Genomic DNA, 19,913 nt, shown 5'->3' on the forward strand with positions numbered 1-19,913 from the left:
GCAGTCAAAATGACTGGACTGCCATTTTCCAACATTCCCACTGGTGAGTCCGGCAGCTCTAAAATATCCATCCGTTCCAGGGCACTTCGGATAGCTGTAGTGCACTAGCCATGCCGACTGAAACAGCACAAGAATATGGCAAGCAACACTGTTCTTACATTAATACCATTGCTGTTCTTAGTGATTATCCTTACGCTGCAGGCTTGTGAATAAACTCTAAAATTAGTTAGGCTCTTCCTCCCTGGAGATTTTTACAAGTTTTGGAGTTTGATCTGCAGCAGCCATGGCTAGCATCTGTCTTTTAGAGAAAATAGACAATGGATGTGTAGAACTAAATCTAAGTAAGGGAGTAATGCAGAGTCACTAATCTGTCTTTCAGAGTATATGATGCAGACCACATCTCCTCTTAAACTATATAAAAAAAGGTGGCAATCTTAAAAAGAAAAAATATTATGATTATGAGTATGAGATCTTTTTGATGCTTTTTGAGAAGTGCTTAGTCTCACTGTAAAATAATGTTTATTTAGGGGACGTGCTGTCCAGGAACTTCGATGCGAGAATCGTACAGTCTCACATCAGTTAAGTTCCACGTTAAGAACATCATCACCTGAACAGTCCCATCATCAATATCCTGATTGGTCTCTGGACTGGTCCCTGGAAGGGTAATTGGTTCAACATCATCTGATTTACAAACACTGAGGGGCACAGGTGGGAAATAAATAAAAGGATGAACTCTGATTTTTTTTGTTGAAATATTGACTAAATTCCATGGAGTTACATGGCTTCAAGAGAAGTTAAAAGAAGATTCAGGACCACAATCTGTTGATGATACTCCTTTTATTTCGTTTTATTGAGCTGTATCAAAACTATACGGTTAATAGCAACTACTTGCACCAGGATCCTATAGTCATAAATTCTCAAAACAGTAAGAGAAATAATGCTACAGAAAATCCCTGCTTGACTTGCCACCATTTTGTGCAGGTGTAGATCTAAATATTTTCATCTTTCCTACATTATCTCTAGCCTGTCTTCTTCTAGTAGTTTTCAGAATAGTTTTCACTCTACAGATGTGCATTTTTTGACAAGAAACATAAATGCATTCTAAAAGTCTTCAAATACTTGTAATCCTGAGGAGGAGCAAGCCCAGCTTTCCTTTTAACAGTCAGTGAAATGGAGCCTCCACAGTATGCAGCTACTGCCCTGGCAGTTTCAGTCTCAGCTTAGTTTCATATTTGGTAGCTGCATGCTTGTTGCATCACACTTTTTTTGTAGATTGATGGCAGAATGCATTTAAAAAAGCACCAGCTGAGGGGGAAGAAGCCTCAATTCATGACTTGAAGGAAATAATTTCTGCTTTTGAGATGGTCGTGTACTCCCAGGATGAATTTGGTGAATACTGTGTTAACTGACATCATTAGCTTTGGCACTTGATTTCCTTGTTATCAAAGCCTCCTCTAAATACATATGAGACAAGTTCCTTGGGTCAGTGAGCTGGTTCTGGTGCCCTTAGTAGGAAAACACAGCTGTGCAAGACTGATTTTGTAGCTATTGCCAGTCCTTGATAGCAAGTACAGGGAGTCTTCATTCCTCTGATAAAACTGCATCTACTCCTTATTAGTCTGAGTGCAGCGTAGCTCTTAAATTTGTTGAGATAAGCATTGTATCATTTGGAAGTGTTTAATGTACTTCTAATTACCATAACACTTTCTTCTGGTTTTGATACTGTATGAAGAGGGCTCAATCCATGTAGTCACCACACTGATACTAACGATCATGGTGCTTTTTCTATTTGTATCGCTCCCTTTTCAGGGTGATAGAATTCCTTTCTAATTAGTAAACTTCTTGCTAAATACCAAATCAAGACTAATCTTCTACAAACTAGATTATGAATTCGACTCCTTTCTTATTTGCTTTTTGAGTTTGGCGGGGGGGTGGGGGGTTGGCTGCCCTGCTTTATGTGGCATGATCTGCTTTTGCACATTCCTAGAGAACAATGAGTTTAATAAGGACTAAAAATGAAATATGTGAGCCCAGTATAAATAGTTTGTTTGCTTAAAAGCTTCACCTGGTTGAAGCTAAATCTTTCTCAATTAAATCACTGTAGCTTTTGAGTGCTGATGAACTAGATTTTTTCTCCTGCATAATTATTTTCAATTTTTGAGCTCTCAAGTTACCAACATAATTCATAACTTTTTTCTTTATCCAGCTCTTTGTTACACTTTTTTGGCCAAGTGGGAGGAACTAGGGTTGCAGCAGATGTACTTATTCATTTATACTAAATGGTTTGGGATTGTTTTCATTAAAAAATCCTGTGCAATGAAAACTGAAACTCTGGGAGCCTGTGCTATGTTTTAAAAGCTTAACTGGAAAGAATTTATTAGATTTGTGTAGTGTAGGGATACAGTGATGAATAAAATAGTCTGTTTGATAAGGCTCTCCTGAGTCAGAGCAGAGATCTGAATCTGGATCTGCTTTGTATGAGTGATTTACATTTGATTTATCTTTGTCTGGGTGAGTGCTCTAATGTCCAGAATACTAAAGTTCTTTCTAAGTTTTATGTCAAGAACTTAGAGTCTATATCAAGAAAAAGACAGAATAGTAGAAATGTCTGAAATATTTGTGAATGATGAAATCATTTCCTTCCCAGCTAACTCTAGAAAGAATCAGAAAAATTCACTGAGACCAGAATGAAAGAGAAAACAGTGTAAAATATGGCCTGAGAGTAAAAGCAAGAACATTGATGCAAATATTTGGGTGTAATCATCAGCAGAATAACAAAATTAAGACTTCTAAAATAGCTACATGGGGAACTGATGAAACATGGTCTAGGTGTAAATTCCTGTTGGATTTAAAGCAGAACACTACTAGAAACAGTCCTCCAGGAGATGAAATTTCATTTTTCAGTTGTTTGAAGACACATTACCAGGGGCTGAAAAACATAGTGTAGAAACAACTACTTGTTGATAGAGAGGCTTCTTCCAAAGCTAATGTCTGACTCTGCAGTACATGAAGCATAATGAGGCATCAGTGCTGGGACCACAATTAATACCCTGCCTCCTCTCCAGTGTTTTGGTGCCATTTTAGCAGACAGACTGTGATGGGAGATGAGGCAGACAGTCACCTGCGTGACTGTGATATCAGAAGTAAATTGAACACTATCTTTTTCTTATTCTTCCATCTTTCTCTCTGTCTGATGCACCAGAACCCATGTTTCAGTAAGGTGAAAAGGATGTGCCTTGTAGTTTGTCTTGCAGACCTAGTGGGAAAGATCTTTTCTGTCTGATTTTCTTAAGTGTCAGGAGTCCAAAGCTTGCATTTCACTTCAAAGAGCATTATAGCACTTCTGTACAATAAAATCTAATCCTTCAAATGATCTGGAGCAGGCTTCCCGGTCTCCTCGAGGTTGAATCAAAGTGCTTTCAAAATCAAAACCTTAAAATTTTGCACATGGAAACATCAGAATGTATTTCTGTATTCACTGAAGTTGAAACAAATTAGATTTCTTTTTTCTTTCTAGGAATTCTTTTTTGAAGGGCGTGTAATGTTAATATTCACAACAGCTTGTGAAAACTGCACACTGTCTGGAGAGTTAAAGTTTAATGCTCATGTAATTATCATTTTTCCCTGATGAATGCTAAATTTTATTAAATCTGTTTCACAAATGCTTGTACAGGTTTTTATCACTTCTAACGGTGGTCAGTAGGAAAGCAATCAGTCTAGATGGCTTCCTTTCTCACCCCTCTCCCAGCTCTTGTGTTACTGTGTGAGATGGCCCATCTTGGTAAACAGAAAAAAATTCAGTTTCCATCAACTATACTGACAGCATGCTTTTATTTTAAAAATGTATGTAACTTTAAAAGGTTATTGATTTAACTGAAAAAGGGGGAAATCCCAACAATCTGAAACTTTACTGGGGGGAAAAAAGTGTCTGTATCCAAGTGTTGTGATTGGGATATATTTTTGCGGAACTATGTGAGTATTGTGCTTGAAGGAATGCTGTGCCATCTCAAATAGGAAGAGTTTAGGGATTTTTCCTCCCCCTTCAAACCTGACTGACTTATTACTTTGGATAAATAAGATTGTAATGCCAGCAGATACCAGTGTTTCAATATCCATCTCTGAGGATATGTGGGGGTTTTTTATGTTTCCATACATACTGGAGGTGTGTTCAACTTCTAAGAATTTTATTAAAACTGCACGATGTTTCTACCTAGAGTTCTTTAATATGAGTGAGTTCTGTTTGGTGATAGTTATGGGCACTTAACTTGCTCAGAATTTCCGCACTTTATGTCATAACATTTGTCTATATTCTATTTTCTCACCCTTTTAAATGCAAGAGAAAATGTGAAATTATTTCCTATAAATCATATGGGGAAATCTATACTTCTGTATTTGGAAATAGAGAATGAATTTGTGTTTAATTAATTTAAATTAATAATTTTTAATAGAGTCGTTCTCGCTGTCTTCATAAAAGAATTTTTAAAAAGGCCTCCAGTTTATTTCTGAAAGTAAAGGCATGTTGGTCATGGTAATAGTTTAAATGTACATCTTGCACATATGTTCCTTCATATGAATTTGGTTTCTGCTAACCTGACTACTAAACATTCACATTCGTATTTGAGTAATGACTGAAGACAGCATAACCCATATGAATGCTCCTAACTGCCTTTTAAAACCTGTTGATATGAACTGTAGTTATAATTCTATGTTGCTTTTTGGGAACAGGTAGCCTTAAAAAGCCTCTAAAAGTATTTTGATGAATAATGCAAAAAAAAACCAACCAACCCCATAACATAAATTCTAGGATTGTCTTCCATAAAAGCAAGGATATTTTTCAGTACCAGGTGACTTGATTTTAATTTGTAGGTCCTGATTCTTCATTCTTTATTTGGCAGCCAGCCACAGAAGTCATTTCAGCAACGACCGGTGTTAATGGGACTACTTGCAAGTAATAACTGTAGGATCAGACACAATGGTATTCACCATTTCCACATTAGGTAGTTATTAAAAGGCATATTGTACACTTTCCTTGGATAAAAGATGATGATCATGGCATCATCCCAAAAGATGAGCAAATGGCTGGTTGCTTTGCAATCATATTGCCATGGTGATTTTTTAGAAGATGATCACAAACGTTTGAGAAATGTGATCTTAGTCTATAAAACTAATACCCTATCATTTAGAAGATGATGAGGAGAGATTAGATAAACATAAAATAGATAAACCTGAGTTCTTCTGGGGAGCAGATATACTGTACAGAGGCCCATGTCCTAAGATGTAATTCCTTAGTTGAAATAACAATAGCTTTTCCATATAAGATCATGAAGAAGTCAGCAAAGTAAAAGCACAAGGTTCTTAAGCAATTTGGACTTTAAAATTCTTCTTGTAAGTAGAGAGGATTAAGGGAATGACATTATAAATATCGAGGTGCAATAAACTTGCTTTTTGTAGAGTACTCTGATAAAGTAATAGCCTTTATTATTAGGGTTAGCCTTTGTTTAGAAAACATTACGGAAATTAGAACCTTGTTTTTCTGCAAGCAAATTGCAAAGGGATCATCAGGTCATGGATGGGGCCAAAGGAATGATTTGAAGAAGTCATATTCAGGAACTTTCATCAAATTGATGAGATACAGACTTCAATGGACTTCTGACAGCAATTAATTGTTATGTCATTATTGATGGTTAAAAAAATAATATTATTCAAGTGAGTATATTCCAGACTCTAATATCACTGTAGTGGCAACGCCTTACATCAGACCTAATGCAAAGTCAGGAAGTGCAAGAAATAAAAAATGAAAGAATTAATTGAATTTGAAGTTTGCAAGTGATACATTTTAGTTTAACAAAAAGGCTGCTTGTTGGCAACATCCACAGTAATAGCCCAAGAGAACTTGAACAGTGTTGGTTGGTTGGGAATTGTATGTACTGCTCCAGTAGTATATTCTAAAAGCCTTCAGACCATTGCTAAATATGAAACTTTGCTTCATGTTTAAGTAAAGATAGATAATGAGCTCAGAGTATTTACCGTTTTTTACTTTGGTTTCATACTATCTAATCTGCAACACACCTGAATTTTTTCAAAAACCAGGAAGTACTATTGAATATGCCCCAACTGAAATGTGTTATACTTAAAAAATGCAATTTGTGGTTTTACATGAAATAACAGCCTGTTATGTTAAACTTGTTCTCAGCTACTTTGTGATAATCTAAAATGATCTGGTTTGCATGACAAAGAATCCTGTGGTATTTTAAAAAGTATTCATGTTCTTCTGCAGCACTATTTTTCTAATTTCTAGCCACTGGTTATGGAGTTGTTTCCAATTGGATTTGCTTACCGGTGGCAATGGAAACTGTCACCATTAATCAGTAGAAGGTATTTTACTTGAGCATAACTGGTTTACAGGGTTTGTAGAAGAAAGAATTCAGTGTCTCTGCTATCTTCCCTCCTCAGTCTCTTTTTCTTCATCCCAGAAGAAACAGGAGGTACAATGTACACGGAACAGTAGCTCCATTAGCAGTATGGTCGCACCAAGGAGGAAGAATTCATTGTGTGTTGCTGGGTAGAAGTATTTCACTGCTTTTTGTAAAATCTATGCAATCAACCTTTCAACAGCATTTGAAACCATGTATCTATGTGATTAATCCCGCTGTTTCCACTCAAAGAAAACCAGATTAGTTTTTTTCTTTCAATCACTAATAAAGCTTGAACTTTCTGCAAAATGTAATCAGAGTTAAGATTCTGCTGTCAGAGTTAAAGCAAGTGGTTTTAGTCTTTGACCAGGAAAAATGATCATTTAACTACTTTGCATTAGCTCCTCCTTCCCTGTCTTAATGATTTCAGTATGAATAGCTTTGCAACAAGGAATACAATGTTTTACTGGTACAGAGGAGAGTGTCTGTAAAGAATAGTGATCTTTTATTGAAAGAAGCAAGAGGGGTTTTTATGTGTCTTGCACTCTTAATGATCTTTCCTCTGATCCACTGAACCTTCATATTAATTTCCAGCAGAGGGAGTTATGTGAAACGAAGATGAATGAATCATACATGGCTTTGTGGTATTAACATACACAGTTTTATGTTTTGGACACTTTGTGCACAGAAAAAAAATGGCTTGTTAAGATGGATAAAATTTTCATATGACTTGACTTGGATTGACTATGGGAAGACATACATCGTTATTTCATGACAATAATCAATTTTTATTAATAAATTTGTAAAAAAAAAAGTTTGCTTATAATTAAAACATCATGTATAAGACATGGCCTGAAATGATGTTTTCCATCCAGTGGATTTTTTTTTACGACTACTTAATGTATTGCAATTTGATTTTTCTCTAGTCTGTCCCACATTTGACTTTATTAAAATCCATGAAGCAGTTTAATCATTTATTTCAGCAGATGCAAAAGTCTAGGCTTAAGTTTTAAGTTTCCTAGCTTGTGCTTCTCGTCTGCATTGTATTTCCAGTGGGTTTATTTCCTGAGGTGAGAGAAGAACAAACATTTTTTTTATCTTGAATGCAGCCTACACCCAAGCAATTTTGTAGAGTACACAAAGCAGAAAACTTGTTTGTTTTCAGTGCAGCAGTGCAACCAAGCAGGTGAACAAAGTGCTTCTCAGATTGGTTTTGCACAAGGCTATGTCTTTCCTGCACATGGTAATATTTTATAAAATTACTGTTTCCAGAATAGCATGTGCATTTTAGAAAGTGTGCTACTTAACAGAAATAAAATCTATAATTGAATTTTTTTTTGACCGTTAGTGGCTGCTCTAGAAGTAATGCTGAAATAATTTCTCTGCTCACCGCTCCTGTAAGAAACAAGCAAGCTCCGCAGCATTTTTCAAACGCTTTTGCCTTGGACTGTGAGGCAATGTAGTGTGGTGTTTGTTCTTTTTTTCCAACGCCTGTATGTTCTGTGCAAAACTGCTGACCTCGGACTCACTGACTTTACCCAGGGACACTCTTTAGAGAGAAAAATGTGCTTGTGCTGAATCTAGAACTCACAAGTTTGAGAGATATATATTGAAATAGATGCCAAAGCAGGAAACATCAGCTGATGTTATTTTTGTCAGTTCTTCCAGCCAGTTCCTCCAGCCTTCCTTTCTCGCCTGTGGCATGGAAACTAAGCTTCAAGGACACTATTTGAATATCCACCGGTACTAGCATTCCCAGCTGCACCCAGCTTCAGCTAGAGCCTTTCATTCTGATAGCACTTATGTAAGGATCTTCACTGATTTTTAACCTGGGCCTGATCCGCTCGTAGCAGAGGTACCCACTGACTGTAGCTGCATGCTGCAGCTACCTGGCCAGCTCCAACGGCCTGTAGCTTGCTTGAGGGAAAAACCTGGAGAGGGCCAGTCGCTGCCTTAAACCACGGAGGGTGGGCGGAGGGGAAAGAGAAGCCAAGGCAGAAAGCTCCACGGTGAAACAGCCCTGTAAACAGTTGCTGGTCTGAGCCCCGCGCACCTCGGGGTCCCGGCGGCCGGCAGCCCCTCGGGGGCCCGGCCTGCGCTGGCTGCTGTGGCCCTTCAGCTCAGCGCCGCACCCCGCCCGGCAGCTCCCCGGGCAGCGCTGCCGGCCGGCCTCGCCTTTGGCCCCGCGGCTGCGGGCGGGTCCTGCGCCGCAGGTGGCTGGCAGGCCCGGCGGGGAGGAGTGAGGTAGGGCTGCGGGCAGGTGGCTGCAGGTCAGCGGCTCCGCGGATGGGCCGGTGCCTCCCGACTCGCTCCCCGTCGCCTCCCGGGCGCTGCCGCCCGCGGGCTGCCGGTGTCCGGCGGAGGGCCGCCGCCTCGCTCCTCGCACGGGCCCCAGGTGAGCGAATGCAGCGCGGAGCCCCGCCGCCGGCAGCGCGTAAGTACGTCTCGGCGGAGCGGCGGGAGGCCTGGGCGGCTGTGCCGCTCCCCGTGTTACCGGCGGCAGCCGGGGAGACTTGCCGGGACGCGGCGACAGGTGCCCGCAGATGGAGGCTGCGGGGGGCAGCCTCGCCGCAGGCCGCTTGCGGCGGGCTTGGTCGTGGAAGGGTGAGGAGGCAGAGCCGCCTGCTGCGCCTCGGCGGCAGCGCTGGGTGCCTGCGGGGCTCCCCGCTGCCTCCTCGCCTCAGCCCGCCCGCCGGCCCCTCCGTCCCTCGGCCCCCTCGCCCCCCTCCGCCGGGCTTTCGCCGCCCGCCTCAGTCCGCCGGGGGCGGCGCGGAGGCCCGAGGCCAGCCCCGCACGCCCGCTCCCTCCCGCCGAGCCGCGGGCGTCGGGCCGAGGTGGAGCCGCTGTCGCCGGCGGGGGCGGGCAGGCTGGCGGGGGGGGGGGGCTTTGCCTGCCGTTGCGTTCTGCGGGGCCGCTTTTTCTGAGAGTACGGCGAAGGGAGATGCTTAATCTGAATCAAACCCGGCGTTTGACTCCGGGGCCGGAGGCGGGCCCGGTTCCCACAGGCAAGAGGCTCCCTCGCCGCCGTCCTTCCCAGGTCTGCGGGCGGGCGGTGTGAGGGCGGCGGCGAGCGGGGCCGCGCTCAGCCCCGGCCGGTGTTCCGGCGTTCTGGCCCCAGGAGGCCGCGCCTTCCCCTCCCCCGTTCCTCGGGTGTCCCGCAAAATGTTGACGGATCCTGCGGCCCGACACCCTCCTTAAACCTTGTAACCTCTGCCCCTCTTCAATACACTTTTGGACGTGAGACCTGAAATACTCGGGTCATTTTTTCTTATTGTACTAGCTTCAATTGACAGACTTTACCGTCAATAGTAAATTTAGCGTATTGAATTTTAGTTGCTGCTGATAGATCTGAGGTCACTGTACAGCAATCTCTTCAATTAAAAAATGTTTAAGAGTGCGATGAAGTTTTGGTTGTGAAAACATCGTCCTGCCAGTTTTGCCATACAATTAACTGAAAAAACCACACATACTTTATACCGATATAAACAGTATTTTATATTTTCTGTACTATTTTAAAAAGTGTATTTTATATACTTTATATTTTATATACTATATACTTTATAAAATACGTTTGCATATTTTCATGCTAGTTAGAAACTTACATTTTTTCTATAGTTCATTTAATTGTATTTAATTTGCATAAAATCATGCATGTCTTAGGCTTTATATGTATGTAAATACCAAAGCAATATAAATATCAGCTTGAAGCGTGCAGTGGATCGCACATTACATTCTTTGTCTGAAAGTAAATTGTTACTCCAGGTTGACACGCACAAGATCTTTCAGAAGTTTTACCTGTTCTCCTATTTTTACGCTATAAATCTAATTAGCTCCCATAAATCTTCTTCAGTTGGACATCATGTTCTCTACTCAGTCCTGTATATTCTCATGTATTTGTCATCATTAAAAAGTTCATTTGCTTTATCACTCACATACCATTAGGTTCCAAAAATAGTAACCATGCATCAAAGCCTTTTTGATACTGATACAAGGCTGTGTATCATTTTTGCATCAGAGTAATTTCTCATTCCTTATATCACCTGCCAATAAACACTGGGGCACCAGTGCTTTTCCATGCAACATGATAGGGATTGTTTTTATGTAAATTTTAAGTGGAAGTGAGCTCTCATCAGCAGTTTCTACAGGGCAAAGATTAGATTACAGGAGGAAAAAATGTAACGTTATTACTGGCACTTGCCTCGTAGCTCTTTAATCATTGAAAGAAGGCAGTTCCGTGGCAGGAGTTGGCTTATCATTAAAGGAAAGGGAGCAGGTGCGTTTAGCTTCATCCAGTGATGAAGCAGGAACTTTCTGTCATTGTAGTGATTGGTAGTTAATTTGTCTATGTACGGACTTCAGAGTTTATAGACAGTAGAAGGTCTTGTTTCTTTGCTTTCACAGTGACTTTGTGAACTTCTACTGTGTTTTTAATTAAAAACGTTTTCTTTAGCGTAAAGTATGCTTGTGGATATACAGAGTCTGATTCTTCTCTTGAAAAAGAAAGGTAACCTGCGCAGTAATGGCTGCAGTGTTGCATCTAAGGTTGCTTTATAGGAATATGTGTGCCTTCTGCCCACCACTGAACTGTCCAGGGAAAAGGGCTCACTCACTTGCGGCCTGAAGCAACACTGACATCCTCTGCTCTCCCTTTATGCAAGGCATTAACAGCTGTAAGTTAAGTTACTTGGCTGGCAGATTCAGTATTTATAGTCGTGGTGGAAGAGTACCAGAGGAGGAAAGAGCGAGCTCCGTAATAGCAGGGACTGGCGCTGGACTGTTACTGAGGAACTGTAAACATGATAAAATTTTGGAAGTGTCTCAGGCAAGTATTTATTGCAGTAGCAAAGCTACATTTCAGATTCAGCAGGACTAAAGTGAAATCATCAATGTCTAATGGCACAGGGACAAGTTCTCCCTGTGTTTGTGTGAAGATTAATAAATGGCCATTGTCTTGTAAGGCATCCAGCCATTCCACTCTCGGTTTCAGATATGTGTTGCCAGCACAACCAGTCTCTGACTGGGGCATGATAACCAAACCATGCTGTGGTTAGGGACCCTGCAGAGCACTTGCTGCGCAGAAAGTGAAGGTGTCTCCTAAGTCTGTTTTTACTAGTGTCACGGATCTCTTGTACGGTGCCCTGCACAGCTGGAGTGCATCAGTTCTCTCGCCCTCTGAGGTCTTGCTTTTTAACAGCAAGGACTGGCTTTGGCTCATTAAATGTAGTGTATATCCAGCAATGCACAATTGATTTATCTTTCTGTTTTCAGATGCCTACAAGTGCCTTTCTCAGACTGTAGGTGCTGATGAACTTAATGTGTCTAGGTTGTATCAGTCCAAAATACTAAAGGACATCCATTTGAATATGGAAATCTTTGTTGGAAGGCAGTAGAACAAAAGGCTGTACATGCCAGGATTGTAACCTACTTGTATTGAAAAAGCTACTTCTTTTCCCAGCTTTGCATACTCTGAGAGTTAACAGTCACAGCAGAGGTGGAAATTGAATCATAAACCACTAAAATGTAATGTGTCCAAGGTATTAAATATACAGTTTTCTCTTACTGAGAGATTTATTGTTCTGTGTTATTAAAGAGAAAAGAGAGGCTATGTAAGAAGGTCAGGGAAGGAGACCATTTAGTTACTCATTTTGTTATAGTGAAATATCCATTCATGGACAAAACTGCCCTTTAAGGAGGATGGCTTTATCTGTACCGAAGCATTTCTGTGGATTGCTGCTCGTCCTGAAGTCACCAGAACTCCCTCAAAATTGTGTTTCTCCATCTTTCAGCTTTGGGTTTGATAAGGCTGGGTCCTCTCAGTTTATGATTTTGAATTGGCCAGTACTGGCACAAGTCCCTGCCCAGGCCCTTCTCAGTGTAGTACTGCTGCCTTCCTCACTCCATCACCCCACATGAAGAGGGCTAAGCTAAGATATGCTCATTAAATATGTGTCGTCTCATATAGTCATTAGTGGAAAGATCTTTCTAATTCAGTATGAAATTAGATTAACATTTTGCAAGTAGATGTGGATAAAACCAAGTGCAATGTAAGAGGCAAGGGGGTCTTTGCTCTGAAATACATTTAAAATGGAAGGTCTTAAAATGAAATATAAAAGTGAACAATGCAATCAGTACAGTAATTCTGGCTTACTTTAATTTTTGCTGTCTATAAAGTGTGAACACTGTGCATTGTAGAATTCTGAGTCTAAAATGCATACATCTGTTTGATGAGTTATAGCAGTGAAACTAAAGATCTTGGCAGTTCAAAAACAAGCAATTGGGTCTGTCAGCACCTGGGAAAATACAGACAGCAGTCTGGGAGTATAGCATAAATGTATTAGTAGATATTTCTGCGAAACCAGTCAGCAGCGGTGTTTCTAATGATGCTGAGACTTGTCTTGATTTCAAGAGTAACATTTTACTGTCTTCATACCTCTTGCAGGTCCCATTACTCCTGGTGCCTGTACTGTATAGCCTCAGCTGGAGCAAACAAAATTCCTCCTGGCAGTAGTAGCTTATCCAGTAGCTGCAGGAACTTAACGGGAAACTGTCTTAGAGCCCTTGAGACAGCAGATGGTGCATCTACTGTTGTAGAGCATGTTTGAAATGTACCTCGGGAGCAAGTTTCACTGTGTGCATTGGTAATGCCTTAAATTCTGACAATTTTTTAAATTATTCTAGAGGAAAATTAAGTCAATGACTTGGAGAAATATGTGTCAAAACAGGTATAACAGACATAGTGGGATTTGTTAGCAGTTTGTCACTACCGAGTCTTCATGATCTTGAAAGAGTCTAGCAAAGTGTAATTACAATAGTATTTACTTAGGGCAAACAGTTTTTTAGCCTGTCTGTTGGTGTTCAAAGAGAATGAGATAAAACAGGACACTGATTTCTTTGGTATTTCTTCCAGTACATTTTGTTTATCAGAATTCTCAGGCCTGTTGTTCTCTGTGCTCCCAGCTGCTGTAAAGCAGGTTCATCAGTCAGCCCTGGGAGTACGGAAACCCCACATACGCTGGTATGTACCTTCAGTGGTGTCCTCTACTATCTGGTTTTCTGATGAAGTCTGTGGATAAGCTAAGGCAGAAGTAGCTTTAAAAAAATCCTTCAAGGAAAATAACTTGACTGTTCTGAAGTACAACTTTTTCTTTTATGGATACATTTGTGGGTTTAGGTATGATGTGCAAGTCAGGGTTTACAAGGGAGACATACTCTTGAGAGTACACAGTTATAAAAACTGCTTCAGCTTGCACTGCTAAGCTGCGGTCTCCATAAATGGTTTATTTATTCTGTGGATAAAAATACACAATAGCTCTGCTTTTTTTAAAAAGCAAACGAGTTTATTTTTTTGAAAGTCGGTTTATTTTGAATGGCTTTTAATATTGCCTTCCTGAAAAGCTAAAAACTCAGTGTGCTTTGTTTTTTTATCTGTAGCCCGTGAAGATACTGGGTAGGGGAAACAAGTTGCAGTTTTACCCCTTTGTGTCTGAAAGTGATAAAGTGAGATGGGAAGATTACCCAGTTTCTCTTTCTCCATGTCATTCTTCTTTTATCACATCAGCTTTGGCAACTTTGCTATTTAAAGAAAAATAGAATAACAAAGGAACAGCTTCATCTTCGAACTCATTGTCTAATATAATGCTATCAGCTGCCTGTATTTTAGAATTATGGGTTTTATTCTACACATGATTAGCTGTCTTTCCTTCCTAAAATGGAAGAAGAAAGAAGCTATAAATACAATTTAACACAGAACTTAAAGGAGTCAGATGTGTAGATAAAAAGGCACTGTTTGCTGTCAAAATTAGTAACTTCTGAAATCTTACAGCTGTGACATTCTTTCCTTAACATGGGAATCAGTATCGCTAAGCTTTTTGCAAGGTATTAGGGATTTGGGCAGAAGCAGGGGCTGCACTCACCAGCTGACCATGGAAACGTGCAAGAGTTAACATAGGTACTTGGACAAATTGGAGGTTAAGGAGGGACAGATATTCGGTCTGTCCTTCTAACTACTTCTACTCCTAGAAGAAGAGCAAACTTCTAATTTCTGCAGCTATGGGCCTTCTGAGTTGGTACAGTGTTTAATGCATCACCACTGAGTTGACAGTTTTATAGCTGGGAATGCTGTGCAAAACATCCATATGGCTTAGGTCTCTGCTTGTAAGACTATTAAGCAGAGAGATTCTGAATTTACATCACTTTGTGTGCTGCTCTGCAGCAAAAAGGTGTGTAAGTCTGGTCTCATCAAGATCTGCTTTTTACTTAATGGTATGTTAGCTTCAAAAACTATTGTACAGAAAAAAATGGGAGAGGAAGAGAATGCCACTGCTTAATGGTACTAATCAGTGTACAGAAGTAGAGCACAAATGAAGGAGTAGGTGATGAGGCTTCTCCATCTGGTCTCACAGAAACTTCAGATTCGGTTTCCATCCGTCTTTTGCACTCTAGGCTGGTCAGGTAGTGTGCTCAGGCATGTTCTCTGTTGTTTTGAAGGAACTGCTCGTGCTAGTTTGGTAAGCTTTCACCTCGAGTTGACTGTTCTTCTCAGACCTGCCAACAGCAGAGTCTTCATTGGAGAACATCAGAACAGGCAAAACTGTGAAGATCTTTGGGGCTGGAAATCACAGCCCCCAAAACAGACAAAAGATTGTCCCCCCAGATCTTTTATTTCACATTTCTCTTGGGGGTGGGGTGGTGTTGAAGGTTTTATGAAAGGATAAACAATGTAATTTTTACAAATTTAAATGAAAATCAAAGCTGTGCAGGGGTAGTGCGTTGTTCAGAAAGTCTATAGGTGGCAGTATCATAATAAAATAGAGCTTACTTGATGTCTTTAGCCAGAGATCAGCCTTCAGTTCCTTCAACAGCATGCTGTGAACAAATATACAAAAGGGTATGAATCAAAAAGAGCAGATGGAAACTTGCTGGAGTTGGTCACTGTTTAAGCAAACAGTTAAAATAGGTCAATCAGTCTCTTAAATCTGTGTGTTCTCAGTTTTCTAAGCATGAATGAACATGCAGAGATCCTCCTTGGTATCGTGCTTGGTCTATTCAGGCCAGCAGCGGTAGCTGTATTTTGGTATGCTGGCACATAATCCAAGCACGAAAAAGAAAATGCTATCCTCATCAGTACTATTTCTCAGGCTTTTGAAAAGGAACTTTTGAAGAAAGACAAGTAAGTGTATTTCAGTGAAGTGTTCTGAATTTTCCTAGGTGGCTAGTGTCTTCAGGACATGGAAGGTAGACAGACTTTGAAGACCGATTATTTTTTTTTCTTTTTTTCTGAGAGGCATGCTTTACAATTTACGAAAGTGGAGCCTTTTCAGGTATTTTATATGTGGCTTCCAGACATGAATACATCCAAGTTAATTTTGAAAAAAAGACAGCCTTTTTTACAATAAGAAGGGTAATATTTTTCACTCGTGTCCCTCCTACTTACCGTTCAGGTTTATGGGAACAGTTAATGTGGTGTTCTGTCTTGTGTCAGTGTGTGCTATCATTTTTTCCCAGTGTGCTAATTGCTTTATAGCAGAAATGAGATATTGTTTTTCCACAGCGCAGGGCAGGGAGAACTATCAGACCCATTTGTCAGGGACAGATTCACTTACTTTCTTGTGCAGATGCATTCCCACCCCCCCCAAATCACTCAGCCTCAAATTACCAAAGTGAAGTCATAGACTGCATCTGGTCCATGGGTTTCTTGTTCTTCACTAGCCTGTTTTACAAGAAGATACTGTCCAGTTTACTGCGCTCAAATATTCACTTTGAATGTGTACTTCTCTCAAAAGTTATTTGATTCCAAATAATGGGAGCTATGGTAGACAATGTGTATGGTTTTTTTTATCTTGTAGGCTAGCTCTTTTTTACGTCTTTCTGTGATATGAAAGCTGGGAGAAAGTATGCTGCAGACTGTAAAGCTAGCTTATCTAATTGCTGCTGAACTGACTGATGAAGAGTGCTGTGATTCTTTACTACTTCAGCTTTTTAAAGTGAGGGAATAATTGTACATGGATGTTTTAAATTGATTGTGAAGATTACAGAGTTCTGGATAACATGCATCACTGAAAGAATGCTGGGGAAAAAAGTAGTGTCGCTGTGAAAATTATTTGTTCTTTCTGATGACTTCAGGTTCCTTTTTTTTTAATTACTTCCACAAAAACCCTTTGACAGAATGCCAAACCAGTGTGAATTAAACTACTTAACTACTTCTGCCTGTCTTCTATGTCACACTACCAGACAATCTTGAAATTTACCTCAGCAGCTTCTATGGGACTTCCATTTATTTGCTCAGAGATAGACTTGAAACAGGATCTCAAAGCTGAAATATGCAGGTAATATTTTTTTATTTACCCAGGAGAAGGAGGAAAACACTTGCTTGTAGTATTACTTCCGTATTTCTTTCTTTCATAAGCCAGCAAAATGGATTAGAGACATTGTACTTGGGTCCTGAGGGATAACAGAGGCATCTCTCTTAACACAGAGGCTTTTAACATCTTTAGGGATATAATTCCAGTCAACTGCAATAGGATTGAGGCACCTAACCTGAAAATCCCATTGTACATCTTATCAGCTAATGATTCCTTTTCAGTGCAAGAGGTGATAGCTCCCATCTCTATCTTTAAGCATTCAATGACTCTGCAAACTTGATTCTCTAGAACTATATACGTAAAGAGCGGATGCTCAGAGTGGGTACTTTTGAACTTTGGAGCACTGGGTGTGCCGTGTCTGTATCATAGCTCTGGCTGGGTAGTAGCTGTATGTGTGTTATTTTCACCCTCTTTCCTTCTTCACATGTCTTGGTTTCAAGGAAAGGAAATTTGTTTCTGCAAGCCAAGACGCAGCTGTCATACACCTTGGATATACCCCAGGTCTGAACAGTTTGGGTAGCTGACAGGGAAGATGCATCTATACTATTGAACAACACAGGGAATGTTCCTGAATCAGCCTGTCACTGATCACCTATCCTTTTGGGTTACTAGAACAGCCCTGGACACGGTCCTGGTTAGAAAGCCTTTTGATGGTTTCCAACAAGCAGTGTGGATGTAGTCACTCTCTTTGGAGGACCATGAGAGTTTAGCAGTCTGTTTTCAAGCCATTGGCTCCAGTGCCATAGAACAGCTCCGAGAGCATTTCATTTACAAGAACAGATGCATCCTGAGCCACGCCACAGAGGCTCCTAGGTATGGGCTAGGCTGTGTCAACCATTCCAAGCAAAGTGATTTTGTCCTTACCTTGAGAGATGTCAGTAGGTGAGGGTTTAGTTATATTAAGGAGGAGGGGAAATTGCCTCTTCTGTTTTGATGTCTTTTTTTAAAAGCACAGTTTTATTTTCTGTGCCAGCCTGTGGTGTATTTTTGTAGCACAATATGAATGATTTGTGTTTGATCCCACAGTTAGAGAGAGCACTTCCAGTCTGTAGGGCAAGAGAGGTCGTTTATATGTTGCTGTGAAAGGCTGTGGGAGCAAATGCTGAGCTTCTCACAGTCACAGCTGACACTTCTTTTAACACTTCTGAGCTAGAGGTAAGGTCAGCAGGCAGCAGGGTGCTGATAAGGGTAGGAGTTCACTGGAAGAAATAATATTAATCCAATTAACGCTTATTTCTGTCTTTCCCCCTGCCCCCCCTAAGATTATAGCCCCTCACCCAAAGATGATCTAGCACAATGCTGTTCCAACAGCTGCTGTAAGCAGAAGACATTCTGGGTATAATTGGCCTCTGTACACTGATGACTGATCACATGAATCTGATAAATTCTTATGACAGGGTTTGTGGCTTTGAGGTTCACTGTAGAAGCCAGATTGTGCCTTATTTGCTGTTAAGGCTTAATAGAACTGCCCATTGATTTCTCTGCAGCCAGGTCCCCCAAGGGATTTATTCATTCAGGGATTAAAATTGTTCCACGGTTGTCTGATTTGTTTAAAGATCATGCATTACTCTTATTTGGAGACAGTGACCTCAAAAATAGCTGAAACCTTCTATTATCCTTATGTGGAAGAAAAAGGTATACAAAAAAATCATATTCTAGCTAATGAAGGCTTTTATGCCTCTGCTTTTGTACCTCCCTGCTTCTGCTTGCTTGAGTCAAAAATGAGTCGAAATATCCGCCTGATGAATTTGTTTGGAGTGGAAGGAAGCCAAGAATTATTTAAACAAATGCTTTAGCTTGACACTGAGTATGGAGGCTTAGTTTACCAAGCTGGAAAAGTGAGTATCTAGGCAGTTTTTGTGAGGCTTATATAGGGTGTGGGTCATCTTAAATGTCAGTTCCAATCTGTGTTACATATTTGTAGAGGAGCATATATTGTGAATGAATTGACACATTCTCCTTGTAAGTTTCATGTTTCCCTGAAACAACTGATTAGGTCTGAGAAACCGTGGCACACACTGCGATCAGCGGGAAAGCCTAAGGGACTTCAGGAAATCTGCTTTTCTATCTGCTGGATGGAATTTCACAGGTACCTGCTTCCCCTATACATGTGTTCGAGCACCGTGTTGGGTGCCACGATGGCATGAAGGTAACGTGTCTGGTAAGCTGGGCTGCAGCATACGGTGAGGATCGTTCCTGGCTCCTGTGGAAGATTGATGGAGTTCAGCACAGGAGAAGGGGGCCTTCTAGCACAGCTGCTGTGAGTGTTGGGTCCCGCTGGTTGGTGTGATGTGTGGCTGTCCCCCTGTCTGTGGCCTTATAGCTGTATAACAGGCTCGCTAGCTTCTTTTGGTAGGTTTGCCGTTATTAATTCTTGCCACAACTGTGAAAGAAAACAACAAAACCCACCTGAAAGTGGATCTGCTACTGTTTCTTCTATTTCTGCACAGGCATTTGGGAACACAGTAGCATGTACAAATAAAAGCATGCTGAGGCAAGTCAGAAGGAGGAATTGCAGCAAGGTCAGAATTGGGTTGTGACCCTGGATTCACTTCAGTTCAGGCTGTCAAAACTTAGGTCAAAGCCAGGCAATTTTTAATAAGTTTTAGCTAATATTAATCTGGTGATGAAGCCAGATCCAATCCTGATAATTAAAAAACAACCCAAACCTTGATTCTGGATGAAGTAGAATTCAGCTAAGAGGAGGAAGGCTTCTCTGAGCATCACTCCATATTCAGGGAAGTTTTTCCAACGACTATTCTTGCACTCTCTCAGACTCTCTGCTGCCTTTCCTGTATTGTTTTTTCCAAAAGCGTTCCTCCTTTCTTGCTTTCTTTCTTTCCCACAGAAACATCTCTGCTATACAAATACCTGCATTTTTGACAGCAATCTTAAGGGACATATCTGGCCCACAACATCTGTTGCTTCTTGCTGTGTATCTATAGATGATGGTTCTGTTGCTGTCATTATCTTCTTGGATAAAGAAGCTCTGTTGCATTTTACTCTTGCTCTGAATTATAGCCATTGCTTCAGTAATGCATAACTCAGTCACAACAATAACTTGGGTTATTAGTTTTCCTTTTGACTTATAGCTTGAAATTTAAGGCAAGGAAGATGATAGGACAAAAAGAGAGACATT

At 40.8% G+C, this 19,913-nt stretch overlaps 2 protein-coding genes across 2 annotated transcripts in view; both read left to right on the plus strand.

Moving 5' to 3' along the window:
- Positions 1-666, plus strand: part of TSGA10 (testis specific 10) — a 28,308-nt gene extending 27,642 nt beyond the window's left edge. Inside the window, exon 17 of the mRNA XM_037377922.1 lies at positions 528-666. Coding sequence (XP_037233819.1) covers positions 528-666 — 139 coding nt within the window. The remainder of the gene's footprint in view (positions 1-527) is intronic.
- A 2,431-nt stretch (positions 667-3,097) lies between these two features.
- The window catches only part of CRACDL (CRACD like), a 75,845-nt gene continuing 59,029 nt past the window's right edge, over positions 3,098-19,913 (plus strand). The window contains exons 1-2 of the mRNA XM_037377923.1: positions 3,098-3,143; positions 8,658-8,808. Coding sequence (XP_037233820.1) covers positions 3,098-3,143; positions 8,658-8,808 — 197 coding nt within the window. The remainder of the gene's footprint in view (positions 3,144-8,657; positions 8,809-19,913) is intronic.

The sequence above is a fragment of the Falco rusticolus genome, chromosome 2, assembly GCF_015220075.1.
Source record: "Falco rusticolus isolate bFalRus1 chromosome 2, bFalRus1.pri, whole genome shotgun sequence".
Lineage (NCBI taxonomy): Eukaryota > Metazoa > Chordata > Aves > Falconiformes > Falconidae > Falco > Falco rusticolus.